The sequence below is a fragment of the Grus americana genome, chromosome 2 (genome assembly GCF_028858705.1).
Source record: "Grus americana isolate bGruAme1 chromosome 2, bGruAme1.mat, whole genome shotgun sequence".
Lineage (NCBI taxonomy): Eukaryota > Metazoa > Chordata > Aves > Gruiformes > Gruidae > Grus > Grus americana.
In genome coordinates this window covers 163,803,904-163,831,471 of record NC_072853.1, presented here as the reverse complement: position 1 = coordinate 163,831,471, position 27,568 = coordinate 163,803,904, and the positions used below count along the sequence as shown (strand labels likewise).

The following is a 27,568-nucleotide window of genomic DNA, read 5'->3' as shown; positions in this document are numbered from 1 at the left end:
CTCATAAAATACGTGCCTCTAAAAATATCCCCTGCAGGCAGTTTCAGTAACTACAGACAAGCAAACCAAACTGTTGACATCCCAGAAACATCTGGTGTGTGTGTTCATTGCTCAGTTTTGGATCCAAATCTGTTTGCTCTGCAGTCCATGTGTTTATGTTGTTTGTTCTTGTTGGGGAACTTTGTTGGATGATTCTGTTAAGAACTGACATCTCCTGGCTGCTTAGGAAAACACAGTCATCAGCTTTGCCAATATATCTAATATATTCCTTTTTTTTAGGAAATAAGAGGTAGCTGGTAATACATGGCACCAAATTACAAGAAGTCAGGGACTGAGGCTTTGAAAAATCTGTTGCTTTGGCTAAAATAATCAGGCAAGGGGAAAAAAAAGGAATGTCATTTTATCTCAAATTTTCATGCACACTGCAATTTTCATTTAAAATTTAAAGATTTAAATCCAGCACTAAATATAATTTCTTTTTATTTGCCTTCTGCTCTCTGAAGTATTTACATTTCCTGTTTTCACCTGTTATTGTACAACTGCAAAAGCTGAAGTCCATCTGTATGTTTGTTTTCAAGTGAAAGTTCTGATTCTGGCACAGTCTCCTGATTCCAGGAGCTGGGGATTGCAGGAGGCACCAGCTGCCACCTCAGTGGGCACCACTGGGTTTTAAAATTCATATGATCTGTTAGAGAACAGGAGCATGTGCTAATTAAAGCCAGCCCGCACTTCTCACAACTCTCTTTACCTTTAGGATGGCAAGTCCTATGAGGAGATGAAAAACAGCTTAGGAGATGTGTCGGCTATATCCGAGATCAAAGTGGTGAGTTGCTTCTTGACCCCATGGGTGGGAAACACCTGGGTGTAAACACCACCGCATCCCCCCAGCCTGTTGGCACGACGGAGAGGACGCAATGATCAGAGCAGGCATGGGGACCTCAGGCTGTCAGGATCAAAGCTGTGCTCCTCTATGGAAGGCAGAGGGAGAGAGGATTAATAACCCATAAACACACCCAGATCTCCTGGGCCTTTTCCAGTCCTGTGCAGAGGTGTCTGCGGGCAGGAGACTGGCCGGCTGCTTTCTAAACTACACAAACAAATAAAAGTGCGTGCAGCTAAAACAGTGTGCAGTTAAGCATGGTATGAGTAGTTTGCAGTGCTGTGGCACCTGAGATCCTGGGCAAGGGGCCCCTGGTCAAGAAGGTCACAGCCCAGTGGGGATCCTACAAAGCACAGAGAGCACAAGGTCCCAACAGCCCCAAACGTGACTGTCAGATGGGATCGGTTCTGCTCTGGACAGGGCAGGAGGAAGGCTGGAAGGAAGTGGCAGGGGCTTTGAACCAGGAGAGATGGTAAGTCAGGGAGGGGTACACAGGTAATTGAGAAGTTTTAGACATGGCAGATATCTAATCTCACCTTCTCTCCTCCCACATGCACCTTCCCCAGGTGTTATCTTGAGAAAAATGAGACTACCGTTAAGTATTTTCAGTTATTTCTAAGGGCTCTCAACAGTGCTGCAGTTTTAGCAGTCCTAACATCAAGATGAAACATTGACGGAGGTGCTGCACTGATGTTTTAGTTCAGACTTTCTCCTTGCAGCTTTGGTTCTCCAAAGCAACAGACCAAGAGATAGTCTGTGCCAGGAACAGTCCCTCAGACCCCAACAGAGAGAAAGATCCTGGGATAACCCCCAACTTGCTCTGCCAAGAGCTTCTTGGCCAGACACATTTTCCTCTGTTTGGCAGGACCTTAACAACATCAGCCTGAACAAGAGAACCCTCAGCATGACCAACTTGGCTGGTTCAAGTACAGCAAGTGCTTCCCCTGCGTATAAATCACACTTCAACCACAGTGACAGCAACAGCTACAGCAACAGCAGCAACTACAACAGCAGTCCTTCCCTGGTGCCCAATGGTGAAGGAATTTACTCCCGAGAGGTGCTGATGAACAAGACAGTGGATGAACTTCCAGAAGGCGTGGATCCCACTAAAAAAGAGGTGAGTTTGACACCCTTGTAGCTAAACCTAGAATGTAGTCATTGGCTAAATGCATCGCTACTTTAGACTATTAAGTCCTGCTTTAGGCTCAAGGAGGTACCAGCTAGACACATAGCTCTCATCAAAAAGTGAGAGCTTCATGGGAGAGGAAATTGTGGTAGTTTTACCCTACTTTATGTATTTCTTTTTTGGGTGGGAAGAGGAAGAAAAATCAGTTAATTTTCAAACTATTTTTTTCTGCTAGAGTTGTTTAATTCTGCCACTCAACCTCTGTCCTGGGAGGGACAGAATAAAAAGCACAGTTCCTGCGAGACAAGGTGGCACAGCTGAGAATGAAGCCGGGATTTGCATTTTACTTGGGCTGTGGGTGTTTGTTTTCATTTTAAACTCCTTCCAGAAGGGATTTTTTGTTTTGTTTTGGTTTGGGTTTTTTTTTTGGTCAGAAAGCTTGCATTTCAGCAAATCCCATCTAGGGATCTAGGGACAGGGGGTGTGCCACATCTCAGATTTCTGATCAACCCAAGGATTTTGGCAACATCTGCAGCTGACTCCAAGCAAGCCGATGGGAGGGACACAGGGAGGCTGATTCCCTCTGTGCTCTACCACCCATGTTTGACCCATTTCTTGCCCCAACAGATCTCCTGGCAAAGGCCAACAACAACAGCAGCCAGAGAGCTGATCCACAGCCAGGCCAGCAGCTCTGCTCCACAGCCATGGCCATGTGCTAATGGTTCCATTTCAGCTGGGCTGTACATGAGGGCTTTCTTCTACCCAAAATGCCAGGGAAAACTCAACCTCCATTTCCCACAGGGTCTTTCTGAGTATCACTGATGAGCCTGCTATCTACAAAACTTTCTGTCTTTCCAGTTCAGGGGGGAACTGAGTGAAGGGGAGATGCTTTGACTGTGAATCACTACCTAAGAAACCACCCAAAACTTTGACCAGCAGAACTTCTCCAACACACCATTAATTGTTCTGGCCTCAGTATGATTAGCAGAGACCAAATTCCAGCCACAGCATGCTAATCCCTCAAAAGCAGAGCATCCCTTTGGGCTGGCAGGCTTTTATTCCCTGCTGCTTTGAGAAGCAGGATGAGGAACAGTTGCTGGGAGGTTCCACTTCCCACCACAAGGACACGCAGCAGGACAGGAGCTGTTGGCCTCGAGTCAGGGGCCAGCACTGGCACAGTGAGGGAGCGATGCAGTCGATGGAGGTGTCCCAGCCTCTGCAAAAGCCAAAACTGACCTCTCCTTGCTCTCTCATTCCATTGCAGTACTACCTCTCTGATGCCGATTTCCACGATATCTTTGGGAAGTCCAAGGATGAGTTCTACCAGATGCCCAAATGGAAGCAGCAGAACGAGAAGAAGCAGTGTGGACTCTTCTGAGACCACAGGGGCCATCCGGCATCCAGTGACTCTGGGACCAACCCTTGCTCTCTTAGGAGCTGCAGGGAAGAAGTACAGACATTTGCTCAATGAACCCAACCCAACATCTCAATCAGGCCAAGCTCCAGTGCAGTTATTCCAGCAGCCACTGTTCGGGAGATGGCTCCTTTCTCCCTGCAAAACCTGAATCCAAGGAGGCAAAACCTTTTGCAGGAATGATTTTGCAGGATGTTTTTGCCCCTTTTTGACATTTTATTTCTGATAGCCATGAAAACAAGTGTATGTCACGCAACTGTCTTTCCTCTCCCTTTTTCAAATTGCCATGTGCACAAGGTCATGATCTTCCTTCAATTGTAGAAGTGTAAAATTAGGCAAGACAAAGGCCACTTGCAGCTGCTATGTAAATTCTGGGTGGGGAGAGGAGGGGAACCCCTGGGAGGACAGAGGGGGAGCCTTAGGGTCAGGAAAAAGGTAATGGAGTAGCCAGATGTGTGATGGGATAGCCCATGGAGTGAGACCAATTCAGCCCCTTCTCACCTTGCAAAAAAGCTACTCACCAAAGAACAGCCAGAATCAGTTGTAGACTAAAATGCATATAGTGCTGGTAAAACAAATGAGAACCTGTCCTGGAAAAAACCCATTTATTAAAATCATATTTATTAGCTGATCTAATTCAAGAGGATGATGAGATTTAGGGCTAGACACAGCTGTTGATTTTGACTGCCAGACAAGACTCAGACTATTTTTCTGTCATTCAGACAGCATCTCCAATCTCACCCGGTTTCCCTGAGCACAGCTGGGTGCAGGTGAACGTAAAGAGTCCACCTGCTGCAGACCAGAGGCTTGAGGAAGCCAGGAGGGTTTTGGGTATGACCTGAGGTTTTACCAAGGCTCCATCCGTGTGGTGTCCTGAGAGAGCCTGTTCCGCACTGCGAGCTCAGTCTGATTGGGGAGGGCAGAGGGAAATGTCAGCAATCAGTGGTTAAGGGAAACAACTGTAAACAAAAGAAAGAAACGTGTATGTTTAAGAACTCAGAAGATGTGGTTTTGCAGCTTTACCGCATTGCCACCCTGATCGATGATTACAAATAAACAGCCAGCAGCAGCACTGTAAGTGTCCTTGATCAGCGTGTGGGGTAGAACAGCAGTAGAGAAAAGCTCTGCAGGTTCACAGATCCTTCAAACACGTGGTCTTTAATGGGATTTGGGATTTTTTTTGAAAAACAAAACAAACAAACAAAAACCCACAAAAAAAAAGAACCAAGTGAGGAGTTGAGGCCCACCCTGTTCCCAAACACCACATAGCCAGGACCATTTGTCCCCATGCCCATGTACCCTCGTTGCCCATGAACAGGGGTACTTGCTGTTTAGCAGTTGGCCCGACTGCCTGCCCCTGCAGCAGGGATGTGGGGCTGGAGCTGAGGAACTGCAGGCAGCTGATGGTTGAGGAGTGAAGAGCTCTGACGTGACACCCAGGACCATACAGTAGTGGTAAAGTGTCACCATCTGGCTAGGCTAGAGGCAAAGACCTCCAGGCAATGGGGTCTTCTAGACAGATCTTTGTGTTTAAGAATTGGTAGTTACTTCAAAACACCCCATCATTACCTCCATGCGCCTGCCACTACTTTGTCCCATTTCTGCTGGAGGGTCCAGCCCAAAACCTATTGTAACTCCTCCCATGCAGAATAAGGTAAAGAGTCAAGCAGAGACACAAATCAGCCAAATTACCTGCATGATTGCTCCTGTTGTGTTCACACTGGATACAATCAGTGCACGTTATCCCTGTTTCAGTCTCTATTGCCACTGCTGGAAGCAACAATATTTGCATCACCCCACTGCGGCATGCTCCCGCCAGCTCCCAAATTAACAAATTGCATGTGCTACTCAATAAAACACAGCAATTCCACCCATCAGCCATGACTGTAGGTCTAACGAGCATCATGCAATCAAATGGAGAGTGGTGGAAAAACAGCCAGATTAGGGAGATTGGGATGGTTCCCCACAAGCTGCTTTCATTCCTGCTGCTGCGATGCTTACCAGCACACATGAATGGAGCGCTCCTGCCAGGACTCAGAAACCAGCGTGGGGTTTTACAGATAATAGATCCTTCTCATATTTGGGTCTGTGGAAACTGCTGCTGCTCTGCTCTTCTCATGGGGAGAGCTGGTTTTTACTCTCTGCCTCTGATTTCTAAAAGGAAGCTTCTCACCCACATCCTCACTTTCATGCCACTTGCCGCTTTTGCTGTGGTGTGTGGTGGGCCATGTCCTGTTTCTGCTGCTCTTTTCACCAGAACTCTTGCCTAGAGTGGGGCTCCAGCACTTCCTACTCTGCTCAGAGATGACGTCCCTCGATAATGGCATGGACCACATCCCTTCCTTTGGGGAGAGAAGAGACCTTCCAGCATTGTCCATCATGCTGTGGTCCATCCCACCTCCATCTCGGCTACTTTCCCACCTGGCTCCAGTAGATTTCCCCCAGTGGTGCCTACCTGATGAGGGATGTTGTCGCTTCCCATGGATCTTGCCTACCTTTATTTAAGTGCACTACAGGCAGAGGAAATGCTGGCTTCTCTGTGTAGTCCATCTAAGCCCACCCTGACTCTGGATAGTGTGGTCCTACCCCTGTCCCCACATCTCTCCCCATTCCCTGTCCCCCACTTCTCTAGCACTGGCCACAGCAGGTGAGGGTCAGTTTAGCTCAATAATCCAACTGAAATCTAGTCCTGCAGCATCAAAAACACAAATAATTTGTTCTCAGCCAGCTCAGCGGGCAGATCTGACTCACCCCACCAGAGCTGGCGCTGACACAAGAGAGGAATGTGCCCTGCCTCAGGGCGCACGGGGCAAGCTCCCCAGGCGGTACAGGGCAGTCCTGGGTGTCCTTCCTTCACACTTTTTATCCCATGGTTCCTTACAACAAAAAGTTCAGAGCATCCTGGGAGCAGGCTGTCCCTGAGTTGGAGTCAAGGTTGCTCTAGCTTTGGCCTTCAAAAGTGTCTCCTGATACAACACACCCCATCCCAGAGGTGAGCTGAGGGAGAGCCCATGTCGCTGCAAGACAGCCCCTTCTGCCTCGGTGGCCTCTGCCGGTCTTGAACTCTTTCAACCGCTGGTTATTAATTCCATATGAGCCTTTGAGTTGTGGATATAATTCACATTTAATCTGGCAATTGTTTACAACATCACACAATATTGTAGTGAAGAGGAAAAAATCAATGATGTGTCCAGCAACGATTACTGCAGCATAACAAACTCCAGGTAGGACTAAATGAAACCCAGTTTTGCAGTGGGCCAAAGAATCACTACCTCCAGGCTATTTTGGACATTAAAATAGGTGGAGGAATGAGTGAATTGGAATTCGTTTAAAAGGACATTAACCTCTTTGGTAGTAGCCCATCCTCTCCACCACCAGACATGACAACCCCAGAAAGACTGACAGCTTTAAGAAATCAAGCAGCCCTATCTCCAACTTCATGTGTGTTGCATTCAAGTAAGACGAAGAAGCAAATACTGAAAACTAATTGGACTTTCTCCATATTTTTTTTTTTACTTTTAATAGTCTAACATATTGTTAATAACATAGTTGGCATTTCAAAATATATATTATTTTATTCAACAATATTCCCTTAACTCTGTAGTTGTACTTGGAAGAAAAATCACCTTTTGCCATAAACACTGTGTTGCTGTTCAAAATGCTAGTTTGTTTGTGCTAGGTTACCTCCACAGTGCAACTGGGACCGGGTTCACATTTACAACAGTTTCTACTGCCACTTCCTCTGTGTTAAAAATTGACGTTTTTCTATAAAAACACAAACAAAGAAAGTTTTACTGCATTAAAAAAGCCCTGCTGTCAGTTGAGCGCATTTCCATTGTCATGGGCAACAGACGTTCTCTAAGGTCCCTCTGAGCAGGTTTCACTTTGGGTTAGAGGGAAATCTGCCGCTCGGCAGCTTCTTTCTCCTTCGCAGGACGAGAGCCGGGCTTTGAATGCAAAGTGACCTGGCTGAGCGCCAGGCACACAGGCAGAGTAGTGTTCATCTATTTTTTATTATAATACAAAAGGAAGGTTGAGTTATATAACATGGGCCTTTGTAGTGCAGCTTTCTTTTTGAATCTGTAACAGATAAGAGGGGAAATTCTGTCCCCGTTTAAGACTTCATATGGTGAGAGACGGCTGACATCTGAAGCTGCAAGAAGTCACCGGGCATCTGGACACTGATTTTAGTGGTGGGGTGGATTTTTTTTCTTGCACACATTGGGTGTTTTGTCCAGATGTCTGACCGAACCCAATCCAAGAGCTGTACTTTGCTAAAAAGAAGTCCCTATCCTCTCGCTAAAAGCAGAATTAAAAAAATCACACTAAATAAAGTGAACTAAAACCACAGCTGGATTGGTCAAACAGGTACAAAAGGATTAATCTCAACAGCAGCATTAGGATGCTTCCAGCACGCAGAAGGGAGAAGGTCGATGGTTATCAGGGGTCCTATGGGGCACCATGTGCTGCTCCGGAGAAGGTAATGGGGATCTGATAGGACCCTGACATTGCCGGACTTTGCACGCTGAATTCCTTCTAGGTCTGTAATGAGGTTCACTGTGCCCTGAAAGAGCTGAGCTGCTAATCACAGTCCTGGATATCGATGTACACAAAGAGGGTGGAGGAGGAGTATGGGTCTCCATTCTTGGTCAGAAGATGGATGTGGCGGTAACCTGGAAGAAACACAGATGGTAAGTGCCCTTTAGTCTGGTTGGAAAAATATTTGCTAACATTTGCCAAGACCTTGCAAAAACATCTCCCTGTCTCACGAGCGTTTTGCTCCCAGTACCCCACAGAACAGACAGGTCTGAGAGGCATGGCTTTGGGCATCGGTAACGTAACGTGCCCAAGGCCACTGGTGACCAGGGAATCCCTTCCCCAGAGACAGTGTTAACAGCTGCCCAATAAACCATATAGCATCTTGCCCACACCCCAGAGAGAGGACCTGTTCTGACCCGAGGTGTGATGGATCTAGACTGCTCATCTAGGACACTGGAGCTTCCCAGAGGGCTCAGAGATTGTCAGGAACAGGGAGCAGGGCCTTACCTTGCTTCAAACTAGTGAAGGGAAGGGTGTACTGTCCGATGAAGTCGTTCTTAGTCGACATGTCAAAGTCTTCCACCACAAACCGGACCAGGGCAAGTGCAGGGATTTCGATGTCAAATGTAAACTCTTCGTCCCACTTTGGGTTAAAGCCTGAGCAACACAGACAAGGATGGAGGTCAGAGCTGCTCACAGACAAGGAAGGAAGTGAGAGATGCTCACAAGCAATGATGGAGGTCAGAGATGTTGGTAAATAAGGATGGAGGGCAGAGATGCTTGCAAAGGGATGGAGACTTTGCCTGACTGCCAATCTAATCTGACCCACGCCAAAGGTATCAGGAGGTGCCGAGACCATTGTTCCCAGTTCTGACACTGGTTTTCTACCTGGTATTAATAAACACTTCAGCTTAGGCTGCTCACTCACAGACCTCAGCACCACGCTCCCAGAAGGCAGCGAGGAGCAGGAGGGAGCTGAGCCGAGGTCTTTGGTTGCCATTGGACCAGCTGCAAGTTTTTACAGCCCTAAACCAGAGAGGAAGCAGTGCCTTTGTGTTGTGACAGCCTTCCGGGGCCTTAAGCCTCACTGAGTGCTCAAGGTACACCCATCTGTCACCACTCTGTGCCTCAGTTTCCCTTTCTGCAAGAAACATTAATGAGGAGTGTCTGATTATGAAAAGCATCATCAAGTCTGTGGACAAAATGTTTTATGTCTCCTTGTGTAAGGGCAGTGTCTGAGACAGCCAGACTAGCCCCACTTCTGTTATGGATAAGGATCTTGTGATCCGGACTTGCAAAACAAACAAAGCTGTGACTGTCACATCAGATGAGAGATGAAGAGCAAGCTCAGAGCTCTCTCTCCAGGTCACAGTGGGTGTTCTCTGCAGTTTCAATAAACCACTCCCCAGAAACAAACAGGAGGAGAGGACATCCTGTTTGAAACCCTGCTGTCATCAGCCCAGCCTGTGCAGAGCGGAAGTCCAAGGACAGCAAAACATCAGCTCAAGCCTGCTCTGGTCATGGGGGGGGGGGTCTGCGAACGATTTGGCAGGAGGCAGGGATCTTTCAGCTAGCCCTGAAGGTGCTGAGATGGGCCTGTGGACAGTGCCATGGCAAAGTACCTGTGCTGGATTGGTGCACTTTATTTGGACTTTCATGGGATTAAATCAACTGGACTGTTCAGACAACACACACCTGCTCCTGACCCCCTTCATCCTTGGGAAGAAAAACAATGATGCTGATCCCATGGGAGCAGAAATCATGAAAGTTGATGGAAAGTCATTGGCCCTAGGCCAGTAGGTTTCACTGTACAGATATCTATGGGGGCAATCCATCTCAGAACCACAGTGAGATTCTTCGAGCTGCTGAGCCAGCAGGTTCCCACAGCCTCTCAAGCTCCATGAGGCCCTGATCTGTGTCCACAGCCCCTGCTTCAGTCCCACTAGCATCAAACCAGGTGAGCTGCTGAAGCATGGTCTCATATCTGAAACCTCAGTCCATGAAATGCAACCCCCTCTCTGCAGCTGTCCCTTTCCAACATTGATGTTTTCATGGTTTGATTCACTTTTCATTGGGCAACAGTCCCTCCAGCATCCCTCCAGCATCGCTCCAGCATTGCTCCAGTATCCCTCCATCCAGTCAAGGGCTGGCCATGGAGCCAGGTGTGCTGAGCAGCCCTGAGGAACAGGCCTGGCAGGTCTGAAACGTTCCCTACACAGCTTTCACTGAGACACTCACAGCTTTCACTGAGACACTCACAGCTTTCACTCAAGACATTACAAAAATCATTGCAGGTGATGGAAATGGCCGTGAGTTTTAGGAGCCAGGCCAGATTTACTCAAACAGGAAAGAGGAAAAGGGAAACATTGTTAGCAGGGAGGAAAATATGCATTAGCTTTCTAGCACTTGGCTTTTGCTCCACACAGAAAAGCAGTGTGTGTGTATGTGGGTGGGTGGGTGGGTGGGGTGGGGGTGTGTGTGTGTATACACATCTCTGTGTTTGTTAGTGGGAGGGTGAGGACTGATTTCTCATTACTCCCACAGCAGAGAGGGCTGAACTTGCCCTCTGCAAACTCAGGAGGCCACAATATTCAGACCCTTATTGCACGGAGGGAAATCACAGCCATTTTTGAGGAGAAATGGTCCGTGGGGAGGTGAAGTGTCTGTGAGACTTCTAAGGTCAATGCTGGGTAAGGCTGGAGCTTGGGGATGACAGCTTTCATCCCTCATCTGCAACATTACTGCATTAATTTAGCTCCAGTGCCATTTTGGCTGAGAGGATGAGCAGATGCAGTGTACCCACCTTGTGAGGATGCTCTAAGCTACAGGAAATGTTCTCCTTTTGCACAGACTAAGTTACATATGTGAAGAGGCTGAGAGGTCAAGTTATTCAGCCTGGAGAAGGCTAAGGGGTTATTATTGCCATCTTCCACTACCTTCTTATAGAGAGAACACAGCCAACCTGTTCTGACACGTGCACATTAAAAGTATGACGCATAACAGACACAAACTGCAACAGCGGGATTTCTGGCTAAAAATAGGGATATCTTATTTTATCATGAGGTCAGTCAAAGACTGGATTACTAGAGAGAGTCCAGAGAGTCTGAGGAATCTCTGTGTTCTGAGATATTCAAAATTCATCTGAACATCTTGAGTTAACTTTGAGGTTGGTCCTGCTTTGGGCAGAGGCTGGAACAGTCAGCTCCAAAGTCCCTTGCAACCTCAATCTTTTGTGAGTTTGTGACACTTTCAGGATAAAATCAGCCTCACAAGAAGCCTTCTCCAGGAAGATCTTGGTGGGGATCTGTGCATCCCAAGTCAAGTCCAACTGCATGGAGGTAAAGAGCTCTGCAGATTTGACAGCCAGCCTCAAAACAACTCATATGGCTGATGTTGTTTTGCAGGGAATTTGTCTTCAAACATTTTAGAGAGAAAAAAGAGGAAAGAAACCCTGAAAGTAATTCTTCGTAGGGACATCAGTCTGTGGGGCTAGTTCTTGCCACCAACAGTCTATAACCAGGGTCCCTGCACTGAAGTAGGCCAACAGCATCTCATATGTCTGCTTAGCGTGGCAGGCTCGCGTGCGCCTGGGCAGATCTTGGCAAGGAATACTCTGCTACATGAAACCACACGGTTACTGCCCCAGGGAAGCATGGCATGGAAGAAAACCCCTTACCATTGTTTTCAATGACTTTGGTCTGCTTCTTGTTGTTATCCTGTTGGACACCGTGGATCTCTATTGTTACCTTAGGATCAACAATGGAGTTTTTGCTTTTGTTCACCTTGGGCAGCTGCTGACCAGAGATGATCTATGGAGGAAAGAGAGGAAGAGTTCAGGACATCATTAGGAGCGGGGCTCCCTGGCAAACTTTCCTCTTCTCCAGGAGTGCACTCTTCCTGTTGTGACAAGCTGGTGCTGCTCCTTCAGAGCCAGCTTTGTGACATCCTTCAGAGGAAGTCGTCATGAGCCAAAGTACCTAATGAACATTTCTCCAGCCCAGCCAGCTGGTTAAGGGGCAGAGAACTTTTCTGACTGTCCCCACACTGATCAAATGATACTTGGAAACAACAGTGGTGACTGTTGACTGCTTGTCTGCCTGTATGTTTCTGTAATGACAGCGAATATTGTCATTAACCTCTGCTATTGCCAAACATTAAAAATATAAGTCCCTGCAGGATGAGAGCCCATGCAGGACTAAAGCAGAGACCCCCAGCAGTGGGAAAAGAGTAGGGTTAGGATAACATTGGCCAGGTGGGACCAGGAGAAGGAGAAGGTACAATCTACACACACCCCCTGAAGGTGGATGCTACTGAGACATTTTCCATCTTCTATTCTTACTTTAAGCAGAAGCTTCTTCTTTGTCCCCCATGTTCCTTCTGTGATGGATTTTGGATTGAATTTGGTTTGCTCATCCCGGAGGAATTCCGGCTTTAAGACATACCCAGAAAACCCATTGTCCTGGAACCGACCCTGGTAGACATCCATTTCTGTGCCTGCTGTCTGGAAGTTTAGAGCAACTGCAACATAAATAAATAAATTCAGTCACTTTCAGATAAATCATGAGAGTCTTTTTATACTAATTCTGTTCACATTAAATTGTACTTCATGGACATAAACATTGGCTTTTCCATGCTTCAAAGAGCAGTGATAAACTCACAGTCTGCTACCCCATAGGATTTCTTGCATTTGGAGACAGTAGAGACAGGAGGAGCCATTACAGCCATCTCAGTTGTCCTCCTGCCTGCCACAGGGTCAAAAAGTGTCCTGCATTGAATTTCTGTCACCTGGTTGGGCAACTGCATCTTTTAGATACAGCTATTCACTTCTATGTTGAAGGAGTTATCTCCTGCAGGGAAGCCAGCAAATCCTTCTCAGATTGTTTTGCTGGCTACTTAGCCTCATTATAAAACCTCCTTTCGAGCCCATATATGCCTATTTCCATTTGCCATCCTGAGGGGCATTGATGCCTTTGTTGGTTAGACTAGAGAGCTCCTCGCTGTCTGAACTCCTCATGCAAGAATACAGAAGCTGTGATCAAATCATCTCTTTATTGTCCCCTGCCTAAAATAGATCAAGCCTCGCTGGTGTCCTAACATCAGGCAGATTTCTTGTATTCTTTCCAATTTGCCACTGTCTTTTTAAAAGCGTTCATGTCAAATCTGGAAGCAGTCTTAGTAACAGTTTCACTAATACCGCATAGGGAGCGCACATGGACCCCAGCACCTCCTCAATACTCCATTGATTTCTCAAGGGTGATGCTAACCTCTTTAGCAACTTCTAAGACAGCTCTAGGACAGCTGGCAACTTATCCTGGTCCTGGGTCCTACATACCCTGTAATACTTGATGACCAAAAGCATTTTAAGGCAGTCCCTTGTTTTTTCACCTGCAAGCAAGACTTTAATAACTGCAGTATACTGGTTTTACTGGGAGCTGCAAGTACTCATGGCTTCTGAAAAAAGCTTATTTTGAGTGCCCAAATACTGAATTCAGGTCAGATAAGGCATGCAAGTCTGGTCTTAGTGTACCCCGAGGGACCTGATGTTGCTTGCCTCCCAGGGACTCTCCTGAGGCCAGGCTCAAGGCTGGGGAGACAGGCCAATGGGTGGTACTTGTGCCCGCACGGGGGCTGCAGCACCCAGCGAGTTCATATGCTGCCAGGCACATCCAGCCCATGCACGTCCACATGGCTGGGGGTCAGGGAGCCCTACACCTGCAGCTTCTCTTGTTTGGCTGGGCCACATAGGCACAATGGGGAAATGTCCAACAGCCAGTATCACCAAGAGAGCCAAGCACGTCGTCGCCATCCTGCCCACTTACCACTGCAGCAGGTTTCCTGGATGAGAGCTACAATATAATTCACTTAACAGACTCTGAGACCCTTGTTTTCATCGAATCTCTGAGACATCAATATACCATCAGGAGCCTCAACACCCTGGGAGTAGGTGTGATACACTGCTTTGACTGCAGAGAACAGCTCAGGCCATGGCTTGGCCCTTATGGTTATGGCCTTGTCCTAGGGCTCAAGAGAGCTGAGTTCGATTTACATCTCTGCCAGAGATTTCAGCACACTTTTCAGTAAGTGACTGTAACTCCTGGTTTCCTCCTCCTTTGTTAAATGTCAATACTCTGCTTCCAGTGAAATTGCAGGGATGTGCAAATGAATGTGCAGGAAAGGCTCTCCTAACAGTTTTGAGGTGGGCCAGAAAATGGTCTATGAAAAGTCATCGAGCATTGTCTGAAGAACTGATCTCTTCCAGTGACCACCGAGCCTCTCTGCCTGCAAATGGCTTGAGATCACACATCTACCTCAGCTGAAGCCCCTCCATAGCCGGGTCATGGGCAACCCAGCCATGTTGACCCTCTCCAACCTCCCAGGTGCACCCACCAATCTGGCAGCCAACATTCCACAAGTCGATGGGGTTGTAGTTGGAAGAATCTGTCCTCCAGCCTGCAGGGTAGATCCGGCTCAGGTGCCTGATGTTGTGATGAATAAAACTGGTTCCTACAGAAAAAAAAAGAAGAAAATTGCTCTTTCAGTGATGGGGGCTACTTTTAACTCTTCTTGATGCTACTGTATAAATTACTCCTCCACCTAGGGAGTCTGGCTGAATGTGAACTACCTGTATAAAATGCCCTTTTTGGTAACAGCCTCTATGATATTAAGTTATTCCCACTGTTTCTCAGTGACATGCATGGCCAAAGAGATCATAACCCACATCTTTCAGGATTCCTTTCCGTCGTGTTTAACCACCACTAGCTGTCCCTTTATGGGGGACTGGGACAGAGGATGGCCTTTTGCCAGGGCAGAATATACATACCAGATTCCTGGGCTAGTTTCAGAGCTTTGCTCTCTGTGAACGATGACATCTCGTAGAAAGCCCGAGGATGGCTGGGGTCCTCAAAGCCATTGAAATGGACGCTCTTGCAGTAGACAACTGTGTCTGACAGCTCCTTGGCCAGCTTCAAGGTGTCACTCTAAAAGCAAGAGAGCAAGAGGTTTGTGGGGAGTTTCTGCAGTCATACTCAAAAGTAATAATTATGTTTTGTCTAGGACCCCTGGGGCTTCTCTTCTCCACCATCTTCACATGAAAAGGCTGCATGCTATCAACACAGTGACACCTCTACGCAGAGAGAGGGTGGAAAAGGGGCAGACTGCGCTTGCCATGTCCCTTGCCCTGCATGGAGAGTGCTAATCCCTCCTCTCAGAGGATCAGTGCCCTCTCAGCCCATCCTGGCTTCTCCAATAATATTGCTGACTATCAATAATATTTCACCTGGGCTGTCCCTCCTTCTGCATTTATTTGCATCTCATTATATAAATGAGTATTTCGGCTTGGCCATCACAGCTTACAAGTCATTACGGCCACAAACACAGGAACAACCCAATCAGCCTGTATTGGTGAGCTAAGAGAGGATTTCACACAACAGATGCTTTGCTGTCCCAGCACCCTTGTTGCATGATGTCCTCCAGATGGATTCTCTCTTTGTTGGTGGGATATCCTTTCTGCTGCTTTCTGCATGATCACTTGTATTTCAGCACCAATGGCTGTCTCCAGTTGCTAAACTTTACAACTGAGCCTTAGCAATGGATTTTCCATACTATCCTGGTCCCAGGCATGCAAACCTGGAAATAAGGGGAAGGGAAGGATGTTTTGGCCTCCACAGAGCTTGGGCTTTTTCCTATCGAACTAGGATGGTCTCACAATGCTTTGATGTCTCCTACTCCACAGCCACATTCATTGGTGTAAAGGTGAAGTGAGAGCCACCAGCTCCCATCAGAGGCAAGAAAAGAAAATGACAGACTTCAAAATTATACACATTATTGACTACAGTTCAGAGAAAGAAATAAGACCCTCAAAGACTGAGCAAATCAGCAACGGAAAGCATAGATCAGACCAGAGGCAATGTCAATCAGCTTTGCCATCAGTGGGACTGAATGTATTTATATCATCTATGAACCTGGTCCATAAGGGATATGACCTTCACAATGACCTGCAGCCTGGAAGAATGCATGCCCTCACATGAGGGAGTGAAACACTGGTGTAAAGGCAAGCCTTTTCCTCCCAGAAATATTCATCCCAATTGCTTTGGTAACCAGCCGCTCCTTCCCCATAGATCCCTTCCCTCCCTCCTCTGGGTCAGAAAAACATGGCCAGTGAGGGTGCAGGTATGTCCCAAAATGTGACAAGAAAAGCACCAGTCTCTGGTAATAAACAGTCATGATGGTCCCATGACAAACAGATTTCTGGAAATCAGACAGAGATAGATTTAACATGTGCTTCCATAAATGCTACATGGTCTGTCCCAGCTGCAGAGTCTTCCAGCCTTATTTTAAGGAAAGAAGCCAACCTTCATGCTTGGCTGGCTTTGCAGGATCTCTGTTTGTGCTTGGGACAGAGATCGTTAAGCTGAGCAAGGACCCAGGATCCTTAGCTCCAGCGATTACAACAATTCACCCTTACATATCACCAGCTGAGTAGCTGAAACCATACTGAAAACTGTCTTAGCTGGGAATATATTAAATGTATTTCAATTGCTTTCCTTTTTCTTTTTTTTTTCTTTAGACATGGTACAAAACCCACCTAGAAACTGGCTGAGTCATAGGATAAGCTAACAAGATGGGATTTCCTGATGCAGGACTTCTGCAATAGGCAAAAATCTAGTTTATACCTTTCTCTGCAGGTCTGCCCTTTTTCAGGACTCAGTTACTTCGTTTATTTACCTTCCCCTTCTGCTGTATCTCAGTCTTTACTGATTCATCTTCGATTTCAGCTGCTTCATCTTCATCAGAGACATCCTCAGCCTCTAGGTTGTTGTTCCCATTTGTTCCGGCAGGGTCCTCCTGCCTGCTCAGCTTCTTGCCTTTCACAAGAATCTTCCATTTCAATTGCTGCGTAAGGAAAAGTGGACAAAATAGCTGGTGATTAGAAAAGATCCTGGCCTGCCCTGAAGGAGCAAGGATATAACAGCTCCTCAGCTGCAACCACAGCCAGAGCCTTTTAGAGTTGCATCAGTCACAGGTTATTATCAATAGATACAAATAAAAAATAAGTCTGTTTGTTTGTCCACTGAGTTCTTGCCCTGCCTCTGGCCAGTCTCTGAGACCACAAGCCATGAGTTTGAAAATCCCAGATAGCCTGCAGGTTCCCCTCTGATACAGAGCTGTCCATCCCCTCAACTAGTCAAACGCTCGTGCTGTTAGAGGCAATAAAAACATACCATTTTTTTCAAAACTGAATGTGGCCCAGCAAACAAAGCCAAGCCTGGAGGTCAGGGCTCATGGGAGCTCTTCACAGCACTGTTTCTGCCCCTCTGTGTGGCCGAGTTATTTAATCTACCCCAGTCTCTGTAATGTGGCATTATAAACACACACACAACTTGGGAAATGGTACGAAATCCATGCAGGGTCTGAAGCAGTGCAGCCCTCTGCTCCACTAGACATTTTAATGGGGACAGAAGTCCACTAATTTATGGACAGGTGCCTCGTGCATAGCAGACATGGGGTTTTCATATGTAAGAGATCTTGCAGGTGAAACCTTTGGGTGCTGACAGCCTAAGGAAGAGTTCCCAGGCCCTTCCCAAAGATACCTCCTCTTCTGAAAAGAACTCATCCTGCAACTGCTGTTGTGGTACAACACTAATAATAACCAGCAGCATGTGCCAATGTAACACAGTTGGCTGCTGAGCTAATCCAAGCAGCACATGTCTTGTGCTGAATCGACTTTCTTCAGCCTCTTTCAAAGTCCACATAAAACCTCAGGTGAAGGAACACACCAACAGCGCGTGGTTCATCACAGACCACCATACCACTGATGTATCTCTTGTGCAAGATCTGACTGTGGGAGGAAGGCTGAAGCCTGGAGAGGGCTGACTCTGAACCCAAACAAGGCAGTGGCAATGCTGACAGCAGGAAGCAGTACTGGGAAGGGTGACTGCCTGGGTGCAATCTCCAAGCGAGCAGATTGTGCTACAAAATCAGTTCATTCAGCCCAGGAGCACCCCTAGATCCTGCAGCTTCCAGTGAAGTCAGTAGGAGATTTGTTGCCACATGGATGTGTTCAATCGTCCTGGCTTTGGAGGGTGCTAGTTATTGCAGAAAAAGGCAATCTCAGAATTAGCCAATGCAACCCATCACTCTGCATAGCATGTCTCCCCCTCTCTCAGTGACACCATGTATTTGCCCTTTCCACAGCAGCAAAAGCAACATTGTCAAATGACAGGACTGTGGAAAACCAAGGATATTTTATAGAGCAATACAGGCGTTTTCAAAGAACACTATTCCCCCTTTGCGGGTGCAAGCAAATTGCATCACATCTTTACTAAGACCAGCCCAACCCCTCACCACCCAGCTAAGCTGTGGATGAAGCTTGGTTTGAGCTGAAATTTGACACTGGCACCGGAGGCAGCAGCCAAGAGCATTTTTCTTCAGCTACCACAAATGATCTGTTTACATTGGGGCACTTTCCCTGTCACTCAAAAGCTACACAAAGGCAACTGGAAGGAATGCACTAGTTATTGGGAATAAAAGGCCCAAAGGACCAGTCAGGGCATAGCAGTATCCTCCTCCCCACCCCCAGACCACCCTCCATCCTCCCAGCCCCTCAGCCCTCTTTCAGGCAGAGCTGTGACCTGCTTCTTCGCATCCATGGCTGGGAGATGAGTCAGCTCATCTTCAGAGTCTCACTTCAGTTTGCTGCTCGCATGTCTCTAACCACCCTCCTGCCCTCAACAGCCAGGGTTGGATCCTCATCTTCCCTGTCCTTCCACAACACCAACTGGTAGAAGGTGAAATCCAGCTCTGTGTGAGTTTCTATGTTCCTGTCAATACTTTGAAGGGACAAGCCTGGAAGGATTGCACTGGGGACAGCAGGGAGGGGAGCAGAGAAGTCTCTCTTGTCCTTCACAGGCTGCAGATAGCATCCTGCCTTATAATATATTATCTCACTCTGCTTTCTAATGTCCCATAAGAAACCTTACCACCTCATCTGACAGCTCAGCAGTAGAGAACTAGGGATAAAGTATTTGGGGCAGGTTGCTTGATTCTTAATTACCAGTAGGGCTACTAGCCCTTTTTCAGCTTGTTCAGCTCAGGACAGCCTGTCCAGCAAGTGAGAGGTGTAATTTCTGGCACAAACCCATCCTAGATGACTGAATAACATCAGCAGTGAAGGCACAGCAACATGGCCTCCACCTTGTTTCTTCACCACACCCCACACCATCCTCAGTGCTGCAGTCATCCTGTCTAGACTGTGGTTACTCTGGGAAACCTCGTATGTGCTGCAGATGACCCCCATAGGCACAGGGACACTGGTCAGCCCAAACTGCATTGTACAAGACTCTCCATAGGGAGATTATGGTGGTCCCCTTTTGGCCTTGAAATCTAAGAGGTTGGCTCCCTCCTGGAGTCCTCTTGCATTGCAGAGGTTTAGCATCCCCCTGTGCAGGTGACTTCCACTGTGCCTACGAGGGAAAGCAGTCCATGTGCCACCTAACTCCAGAGGAGATGTATTAGCTTATTGGTCCACAATGAGGGGTAAGATTCACCCCAAAAAAGTGCATTTTCATCTCCATTTCCTGCAGAAGGTGCTGTTCTATAGTAGCATTGCACTGAATCCACCCTGAAGAAGCTGCCAGTCCCAAACATCGTCTTCTTTCATTTAATATGGGTGCTAGGAAGCAAAGTCCAAAATTTGAGTGCTTATCTTCTTTAACAAGGTTTTAAATAAGCTGATACACACAGACACAAACACACACATGCACTTGTTCCATCTCTCTTGGTTCCCCTTCATGTGATATTAAGTATTTCTAGCCTGAGGCAAGAGACACTCAGCTCATCAGTTCAGCTCTGGTGAGCAGACCCCTTGTCTTAGGAAGAAGCATTAGCTGAAATAATAAATATTCTCCAAGTAGACCACAAAGCTATTCCAATTGCCTGTGGCAAGCCCAAGGTTGAATACAACCTAAGAAAATTGGAAACACTACAGGGACACTGGACTTTACTGAGAACATACAGTGGAGCGCCCGCTGGAATAGATGCAACTCTTTCCCTTCCTCATGTGCCCTGTAAATCACACTGCCTTAGTTCTCCACAAGTGGAGCTCCCCAGCTCTCCCACCTTTTCCACTGCATGCTGAACAAGCTCAGCTCTGCAAATGAAATGGTTCTGACATATGGCTTTGCTTCCTTTGGGAGTCTGTGAATTGGGACACAGCAACCATCTTAAATGAAAGCACTGTTGGTTTTATCAGAAGGAGCAAAGCTGTAAAGAGCAGAGGATTTTAAAAGCATACACATGAAAGTTTCTTGCCGCCTGAAAGCCATGACAAGGTCTGATTTCCAGTTTTCATCTCAGTGGGAGTGGAAGATTTGTAGTGATCCAACTCATCAAACTTTCTGTGCCTCCTTTAGAGTCAACGGAGGGAACTAAACACTCCAAGGGTGTGATTCTTCTTGTCTATTTAGATAAACAAGGTGGACCACACCTCCAACTCCCCTGGTTGTATTAACTAGTTCTCAAAAGGATCCCAAAGTGAAACACTCACATATACATGGATATACAGGGTCTGAGTGCTGCTACCTTACATCCTGCTTTCAGCATGGAGATACCCATCTCCCGAAATTTCTGAGAAGCTATAAGGATTAACATTTTCACGTACATAAGGAGATGTCCAGACCAGATGCACTAATTGATATCACATCTCCATCTGGGTATGTCTTTCAGCCTAGTTGTAAACTGAAGTGTTGCAGGGTTTAACGATGAGTGGCACCAGAGGATGAAGATAGTCTCCAGAAAAGGGGAAGAAACACATTATCAAAGAAGGTTTTGAGAGATTGGAGGGAAACTCAGCTCAAGAACTTCAGCCAAGAAGATGTACTGCAGACAAGGCTGACACAACCTTGGGGAAAGGCATAGATGTGGCTTTAGGCATGAGGCAGAGGGACTTGAAGCCACATTCACGCTGAGTCTATGATGCTAAAGGAACCCTCCTGGGCAGATGGCTCCCAGGGCCCACTGCTGACTTAGAGACCAGTGACTGAACCTAGTCTGGACTGAGCTGAGACAAATCTAGAGGCATTTACTGCCTTGCCATGAGCACAGGGCAGGGGATGTCAGCAACCCTGCTACTCAGATCAGCTGTGCCCTGCATTGCCCCCGCTATACTGGAAGTGGGTCTTGAGCTGCATGGCTCAAAGTGATGTCAAGTGGGGGGGCAAAATGAGGAAAGGCTGAGAGAGCTGGGGCTGTTTAGTCTGGAGAAGACTGAGAGGGAATCTTATCAATGCTTACAAATATCTAAAGGGTGGGCGTGAAGAGGAGGAGGCCAGACTCTTCTCAATGGTGCCCAGTGACAGGACAAGGGGCAATGGGCACAAACTGGAACACAGGAAGTTCCAGCTGAACATGAGGAAAAACTTCTTCACTGTGAGGGTGACAGAGCACTGGAACAGGCTGCCCAGAGAGGTTGTGGAGTCTCCTTCTCTGGAGATATTCAAAACCCGCCTGGACGCAATCCTCTGTAATCTGCTGTAGGTGATCCTGCTTTAGCAGGGGGGTTGGACTAGATGATGTCCAGAGGTCCCTTCCAACCCCTACCATTCTGTGATTCTGCGATTCTGTGATTCTGTTACTGGACACAGCAATGGATATGACTGGTGGGACAGCGGAGGTGCAGGATGGCAGAGGCCCCTGCCACTGCACTGGGGCTCCCAACTGGGGGGCTCATGGTCCTATGCGTCACCCACCAAGACGGGTTTGTTAAACCCAAAGCCACCGTCATTGTAAACAAGGAAGCCCAGCAACAAATTGTTGGAGGGGTTTCAGATATGCCTGATATGCTGAATAGTCGGATGCACTGTTGGCAGCTGCTTTAGTCTCGTTCCAGGGCTGGAGTTATGCATCATTTCTAGCTGAGATGCAGGGACGGGGGAAGAGGCCCTGGCAGACCGCTGTGCAGATCAGGGATGGGGCAGAAGGGCCTGCAACAAGCAATCAGCAGCAGAGACTGGAGCAGCTCTTCCCTACAACCCTGGCACTGCCTGCAGCTTTTGTGTGGGTTTTGGCCTTTCATCCTATAGGCCTTTAATTTACTATTGGAACCTAAAGACAGCAGCTTGAGGGAGATATTTAGATGCTTGTGTAGCCCAACACTGCTCCTGAATGGAGCCTAATAAATCAGATGCCTGCCCTGGGCTATGGTATGAATCGTTAGTGTGAATCTAAAGTGTGTCGATCTTCCTCTAATTACTGACACTGCCCTGCTAACACAATCTGCAGTAATTCTTCATCTGTTTTTATTTACAGCCTCTCAGCCCTCTCCCCAGCGACAGATCCCACCCTTTGTCTAATATAAAAAACATTACTTTTTCCCAGGCTTCCCCATGTCAGCTTCACAAGGAAGTTGAAAATCCAAGAGGTTTCTGGTTTGTTGGTTTTTTCCTTAATGTTTCAGCTTCAATGTATTTTCCACAAAAAATAAAAAAAATCAGCAGTTCAGCTTTTTGCACTCTCCCAGTTCACATAACAGGAAGGCAGAGGAAAAGTACCAGAGGGAAAAGGACAGGTTTTGCTACATTGGCAATTTTTCTCCCTTTAAACTAATGGGATCCGTCCCTCCAACGGAGTATATCGTCCCAAATCCATTTACTAAGGTAGATATGGGCCCTGTAGTTCCAGTTGGGGCCACGTGTCCATCTGGGCAATCACAGCAAGAGGTTAGATGACCTCAGAAATGGGAAAAACATCTTTGGGAAGTTGGTCATTCCCTTACACACACATTTCTTTCCCTGGTGTTTCTCCTTTCTTCATATCATTCCCCTGGTCACAAGGCAGTGTTTTGAAAAGCCATCAGCAGTTTTCCTGATCCTGAACCGAGGATAAATAGCAAGCCAGGAGGTGACCAAACACTCTGATTTTTCCAACTCAGTAACAGCCTGCAGAGACCTGTCTCCATGCTGGGTGTATCCTCGCTTCTCAAATAGAGGCAACTAGTCCGTGCCAGTGCATAGGTCCTGCTGAAGCAGCAGCATTAAAAATTATGATTCATCCTAATTTATCACACTAGTGCCTAGGGACCAACCCAGATCAGCTTCCCTCTGTGCTAGGCATTGTATCAAGAGAGGCATGACACTCCCAAACAAAAGGGGAAAGTCAGAAAGGGAAAAGAGAAAAAGGGAGAGGGAGAACAAATACAGAAGATATTTCGGGTGGATCATTTTCCTCTCCTTTCTCCCCTGCTGACTGCCAGCTTTATCCCACTCACAAACTTCTTCCAGCTCTGGCTAGGCATTCTCATCCAATTTTTTGAAAATGAATTCTTTAGCAAAGAAATGCAATTTAAAGGGAACTGCAGCTATCCACAGAAAAGTCGGTTTCTGCAAAGTGCTTAAGAGAAAAGAAAGCTCCAGCACCTGAATGTCTTTCTTGTAGTGAGGGGCCCAAAACTGAACACAGAACTCAAGCTGCAGCCTCACCAGTGCCATGTACATCACTGTCGTAGTCCTGATGGCCACACTATTTCTGATGCAAGCCAGGATGCTGTTGGCTTTCTTGGCCACCTGGGCACACTGCTGGCTCATATTCAGCCAGCTGTTGATCAACACCTCCAGGTCCTTTTCTGCCAGGCAGCTTTCCAGCCACTCTTCCCCAGCCTGTAGCATTGCCTGGGGTTGTTGTGACCCAAGTGCAGGACCCGGCACTGAGCCTTGTTGAACCTCATACAGTTGGCCTTGGCCCATCAATCCAGCCTGTTCAGATCCCTATGTAGAGCCTTCCTGCCCTCAAGAAGATCAACACTCCTGCCCAACTTGGTGTCGTCCATGAACTTACTGAAGATGCACTTGATCCCCTTGTCCAGATCATTGATAAAGATAGTAAAGAGAACTGGCCCCAGTACTGAGCCCTGGGGAACATCACTTGTGATTGGATGCCAACCGGATTTCACTTCATTCACCACAATTCTTTGGGCCCGGCCATCCAGACAGTTTTTTACCCAGCGAGGAGTACGCCCATCCAAGCCATAAGCAGCAAGTTTCTCCAGGAGAATGTGGTGGGAAATGGTGTCAAAGGTTTTACTAAAGTGCAGGTAGACAACATCCACAGCCTTTCCCTCATCCATTAAGTGGGTCACCTTGTCATAGGAGATCAGGTTAGTCAAGCAGGACCTGCCATTCATACGCCCATGCTGACTGGTCCTGATGTCCTGCACATGCCGCATGATGGCAGTCAAGATGATCTGCTCCATAACCTTCCTCGGCACCGAGGTCAGACTGACAGGCCTGTAGTTCCTTGGATCCTCCTTCTGGCCCTTCTTGTAGATGGGTGTCACATTTGCAAACCTCCAGCCAACTGGGACCTCCCCAGTTAGCTAGGACTGCTGATAAATGATGGAAAGTGGCTTGGTGAGCACTTCAGTACCCTTGAGTGGATCCTATCTAGCCCCACAGACTTGTGTGTGTCTAAGCGGTGTAGCAGGTCACTAACCATTTCCCCATGGATTATGGGGGCTTCATCCTGCTCCCCGTCCCCGTCTGCCAGCTCAGGGGGCTGGGTACCTGGAGAAAATTGGTCTTACTGCTAGAGACTGACGCAAAGAAGGCATTAAGTACCTCAGCTGTTTCCCCATCCTTTGTCACTATGTTTCCCCCCACATCCAATAAAGGATGGAGATTCTCCTTAGCCCTCCTTTTGTTGTTAATGTATTTATAGAAACATTTTTTATTGCCTTTTATGGCAGTAGTCAGATTAAGTTCTAGCTGGGCTTTGGCCCTTCTAATTTTCTCCCTGCATAACCTCACGACATCTTTGTAGTCCTCCTGAGTTGCCTGCCCCTTCTTCCAAAGGCCATAAAATCTGCTTTTTTTCCTGAGTTCCAGCCAAAACTCTCTGTTCAGCCAGACTAGACTTCTTCCCTCCTGCCTTGTCTTTCGGCACATGGGGACAGCCTGCTTCTGCACCTTTAAGATTTCCTTCTTGACAAATGTCCAGCCTTCTTGGACTCCTTTGCCCTTCAGGACTGCCTCCCAAAGGACTTTGCCAACCAGTCTCCTAAACAGGCTGAAGTCTGCCCTCCAGAAGTCCAAGGTGGCAGTTCTGCTGACCCCACTCTTTATTTCTCTGAGAATCGAAAACTCTCTTATCTCTTGACCACTGTGCCCAAGACAACCTCCAACTGTCATATCACCCACAAGTCCTTCTCTGTTCACAAACAGCAGGTCCAGCGGGCACCTTCCCTAGTTGGCTCGCTCACCAGCTGTGTCAGGAAGTTATCTTCCACACACTCCAGGAACCTCCTAGACCGTTTCCCCTTTGCTGTTTTGTATTTACAGCAGAAATGGACCAGGAATGTCCTAAGTCCTGTAAGGATGTCTCCTCTGAGACCTTAGATAACAAACAAGGAGCAACAGGGCATTTTGTGCTTGATGTGCACAGGTTACTTTTACATACTCCTATTTCTTATTCCACCACTGCCCACAGACAGTCTCTGTTCCTCAGCAAGTGCAGTTCCCACCAGTCCTCAGGCATATTGTCCACTAGTCAGCAACCAGCAAGAAGACAGACCTCTCTCATGGCCCACCCTCGGAAGGCAGGAAGTACTAGAGTGGCATTGCTTACCTCTGGGGAGGGGAACTGGGATTTGTTTCCATCGACTGGGGCAACCAAGAGCATGTCCTGCAGGATCGTCGTCATGTGCTGAGCCATGACCTTCTGCTGGTCGACACTGCAGTGGTTCTCCAGGGAGATGATGACAGGGTATGGTGAGGTCTAGAACAAGACAGCAACGTACATCATCAGTGACTTTTGCAATTTTACCAGTCTATAGCAATTGATACAAACCTCAGTGCTGTTTTCTCTGGACATGAGTTTGCCAACAGTAGGGTCTAGCGTTCTGCTAAAATGAGCATTTGTTAAAAATGGACAAATTTAACTGTGCAGTAGCTACTCAGACCTTTGCTGATGCCTTCCAGAGGTGATGACAGGGTACCAGGCTGGGTCAGGATGTCTCCCACAGACTTGCTGGAGCATTTTGATGAGGCTCCCTGTGCTCCATTCTCCACTTGCACTGTGGATCAGAGCACCTTCCTACCTCAGAAAAAGGACTGGGAAGGGAGGCTTTGAATTCATTGAGTTTGCTCAAATCTTTAGGTGACATGAATCCTTCCTCCATTCATGCACAGGCCTGATCTCATTCCTTCTGCCCCCCCCCCCCTAGTCAATTTTGTGTGCTGAAGGCATTGTCATTGTCACTGCTTTATAGCCCCAAAGGAAACTTGATACTAGCTCTCAAGTGCACTGAAGGAAAAGAGCAGAAAGCCCAGTGAGTCTGGACAGACCCAAGGTTTTTTAAAGACTGCTGGCCCAGCACTGCCATAGAAGACTCCAAACCTGTTCATTCCTTTCAAAGCAGAATAGAAGCAGTCCTTTGCATCAGTCCCTCTAAAACACACGTATATGGGTTCCTCTAAACTAGGAATGGACCCTGAGACATCAAAGCCACACCAATCATGGGCTTGTTTGCATTTCCTACCAGGTATGCTCAAGATATTGGGCATTATTTTCATTGCAGTGGGGTCCAGGATGCAACTGTGCTAGTATAGATTCAAACTCATCCTCAGATAGTGCTCTGACTTTTCAGCAACTCCCAGGAATGGATCTCTGCAGAAAGCAGAACATGGATGCCCAGACAGAAGGACACATCTCATACCTATGAGAAATGCTAAGGTGAAGTCTTCATTGTTTATGCTTTTTGCTGGGAGGGCAGAGACCTACTATCAGTCTTGGTTTGTGAAATATGAGAAATCTTAGAGGGTCCCTGGTCCTTACTTTGAAAGCATAGTTCTTGATGGCCTTAATGACATCGCTGAAGAGGATCTTGGAGGTGAGAGTGTAGCCATGATAAATGACAGGTTCCGAGTTAGGGCCATCCCAGCAATCCAGTTCCACACAGCGGCAGCCTTTGGTGAGGGCTCTGGAAACAAAGAAGGGACCTGGTTGGGTTCTAAACCTTCTGCTGCATCTCAAAATGAGGGTGCATCAGGCACAGGTATTGCCTGGGAAGGCTGATGGGAAGTTTAGGGAACAAGGGAGAAAAGAGGAGCTTGGAAAAAACAGGAAAGCAGATGGAGAAAGGATGGGATCAGGAGAGCTCAGAGTCAGCAAAGAGAGCTCAAGGTTGAGCAAGGAAAGCACAGTGGGATCTGAGAAAGGTGGCAGTGAAAGTCCAAGGTAAAAATTATCCAGATAAGAAGACCTAGTGAGTGCCAGATGAGAAAGGACACCCATGACTGTGCCCAAAGTCTTTTCCCAAAGATGGTGAAGAGAAGAGAAAATCAAGAGTGGTTGCATTGGAAGAAAGACAGTAAGACAGTCAGCCTTAGAAGCCAGGTCATGAAGCCTGGATGATGTGACTTCTTCATCTAGATCTGCTAAGACATAAGAAATGAATCCTCAGAGCTGTCAGGGAGAGACATGTGGGAACTCCACCATAGCTAGGGAGACTGCTGAGGGCCAGTTTCCCAAACTGAGTCTGCAAACTGAATTTCCACTTGAAACTCCTGCCTCTACATATCCATACTTTTATTTTAATTTACGTTCAAATGGAGGTTCCCCC

At 47.3% G+C, this 27,568-nt stretch overlaps 2 protein-coding genes across 5 annotated transcripts in view; one reads left to right on the top strand and one right to left on the bottom strand.

Annotated features, from left to right (window-relative positions):
- The window catches only part of VILL (villin like), a 36,589-nt gene extending 32,097 nt beyond the window's left edge, over positions 1-4,492 (top strand). For both annotated transcript variants that reach the window (XM_054815844.1, XM_054815845.1), the window contains 3 exons: positions 755-823; positions 1,746-1,997; positions 3,271-4,492. In XM_054815844.1, the coding sequence (XP_054671819.1) occupies positions 755-823; positions 1,746-1,997; positions 3,271-3,384 (435 nt within the window). In that variant the 3' untranslated portion in view covers positions 3,385-4,492. The remainder of the gene's footprint in view (positions 1-754; positions 824-1,745; positions 1,998-3,270) is intronic.
- A 2,033-nt stretch (positions 4,493-6,525) lies between these two features.
- PLCD1 (phospholipase C delta 1) overlaps positions 6,526-27,568 on the bottom strand; it is a 58,104-nt gene continuing 37,061 nt past the window's right edge. For all 3 annotated transcript variants that reach the window (XM_054815847.1, XM_054815846.1, XM_054815848.1), the window contains exons 7-15: positions 26,782-26,926; positions 25,573-25,722; positions 16,684-16,851; positions 14,780-14,936; positions 14,347-14,463; positions 12,299-12,477; positions 11,636-11,768; positions 8,467-8,616; positions 6,526-8,093 (exon numbers count right to left, since the gene is read on the bottom strand). In XM_054815847.1, coding sequence (XP_054671822.1) covers positions 8,002-8,093; positions 8,467-8,616; positions 11,636-11,768; positions 12,299-12,477; positions 14,347-14,463; positions 14,780-14,936; positions 16,684-16,851; positions 25,573-25,722; positions 26,782-26,926 — 1,291 coding nt within the window. In that variant the 3' untranslated portion in view covers positions 6,526-8,001. The remainder of the gene's footprint in view (positions 8,094-8,466; positions 8,617-11,635; positions 11,769-12,298; positions 12,478-14,346; positions 14,464-14,779; positions 14,937-16,683; positions 16,852-25,572; positions 25,723-26,781; positions 26,927-27,568) is intronic.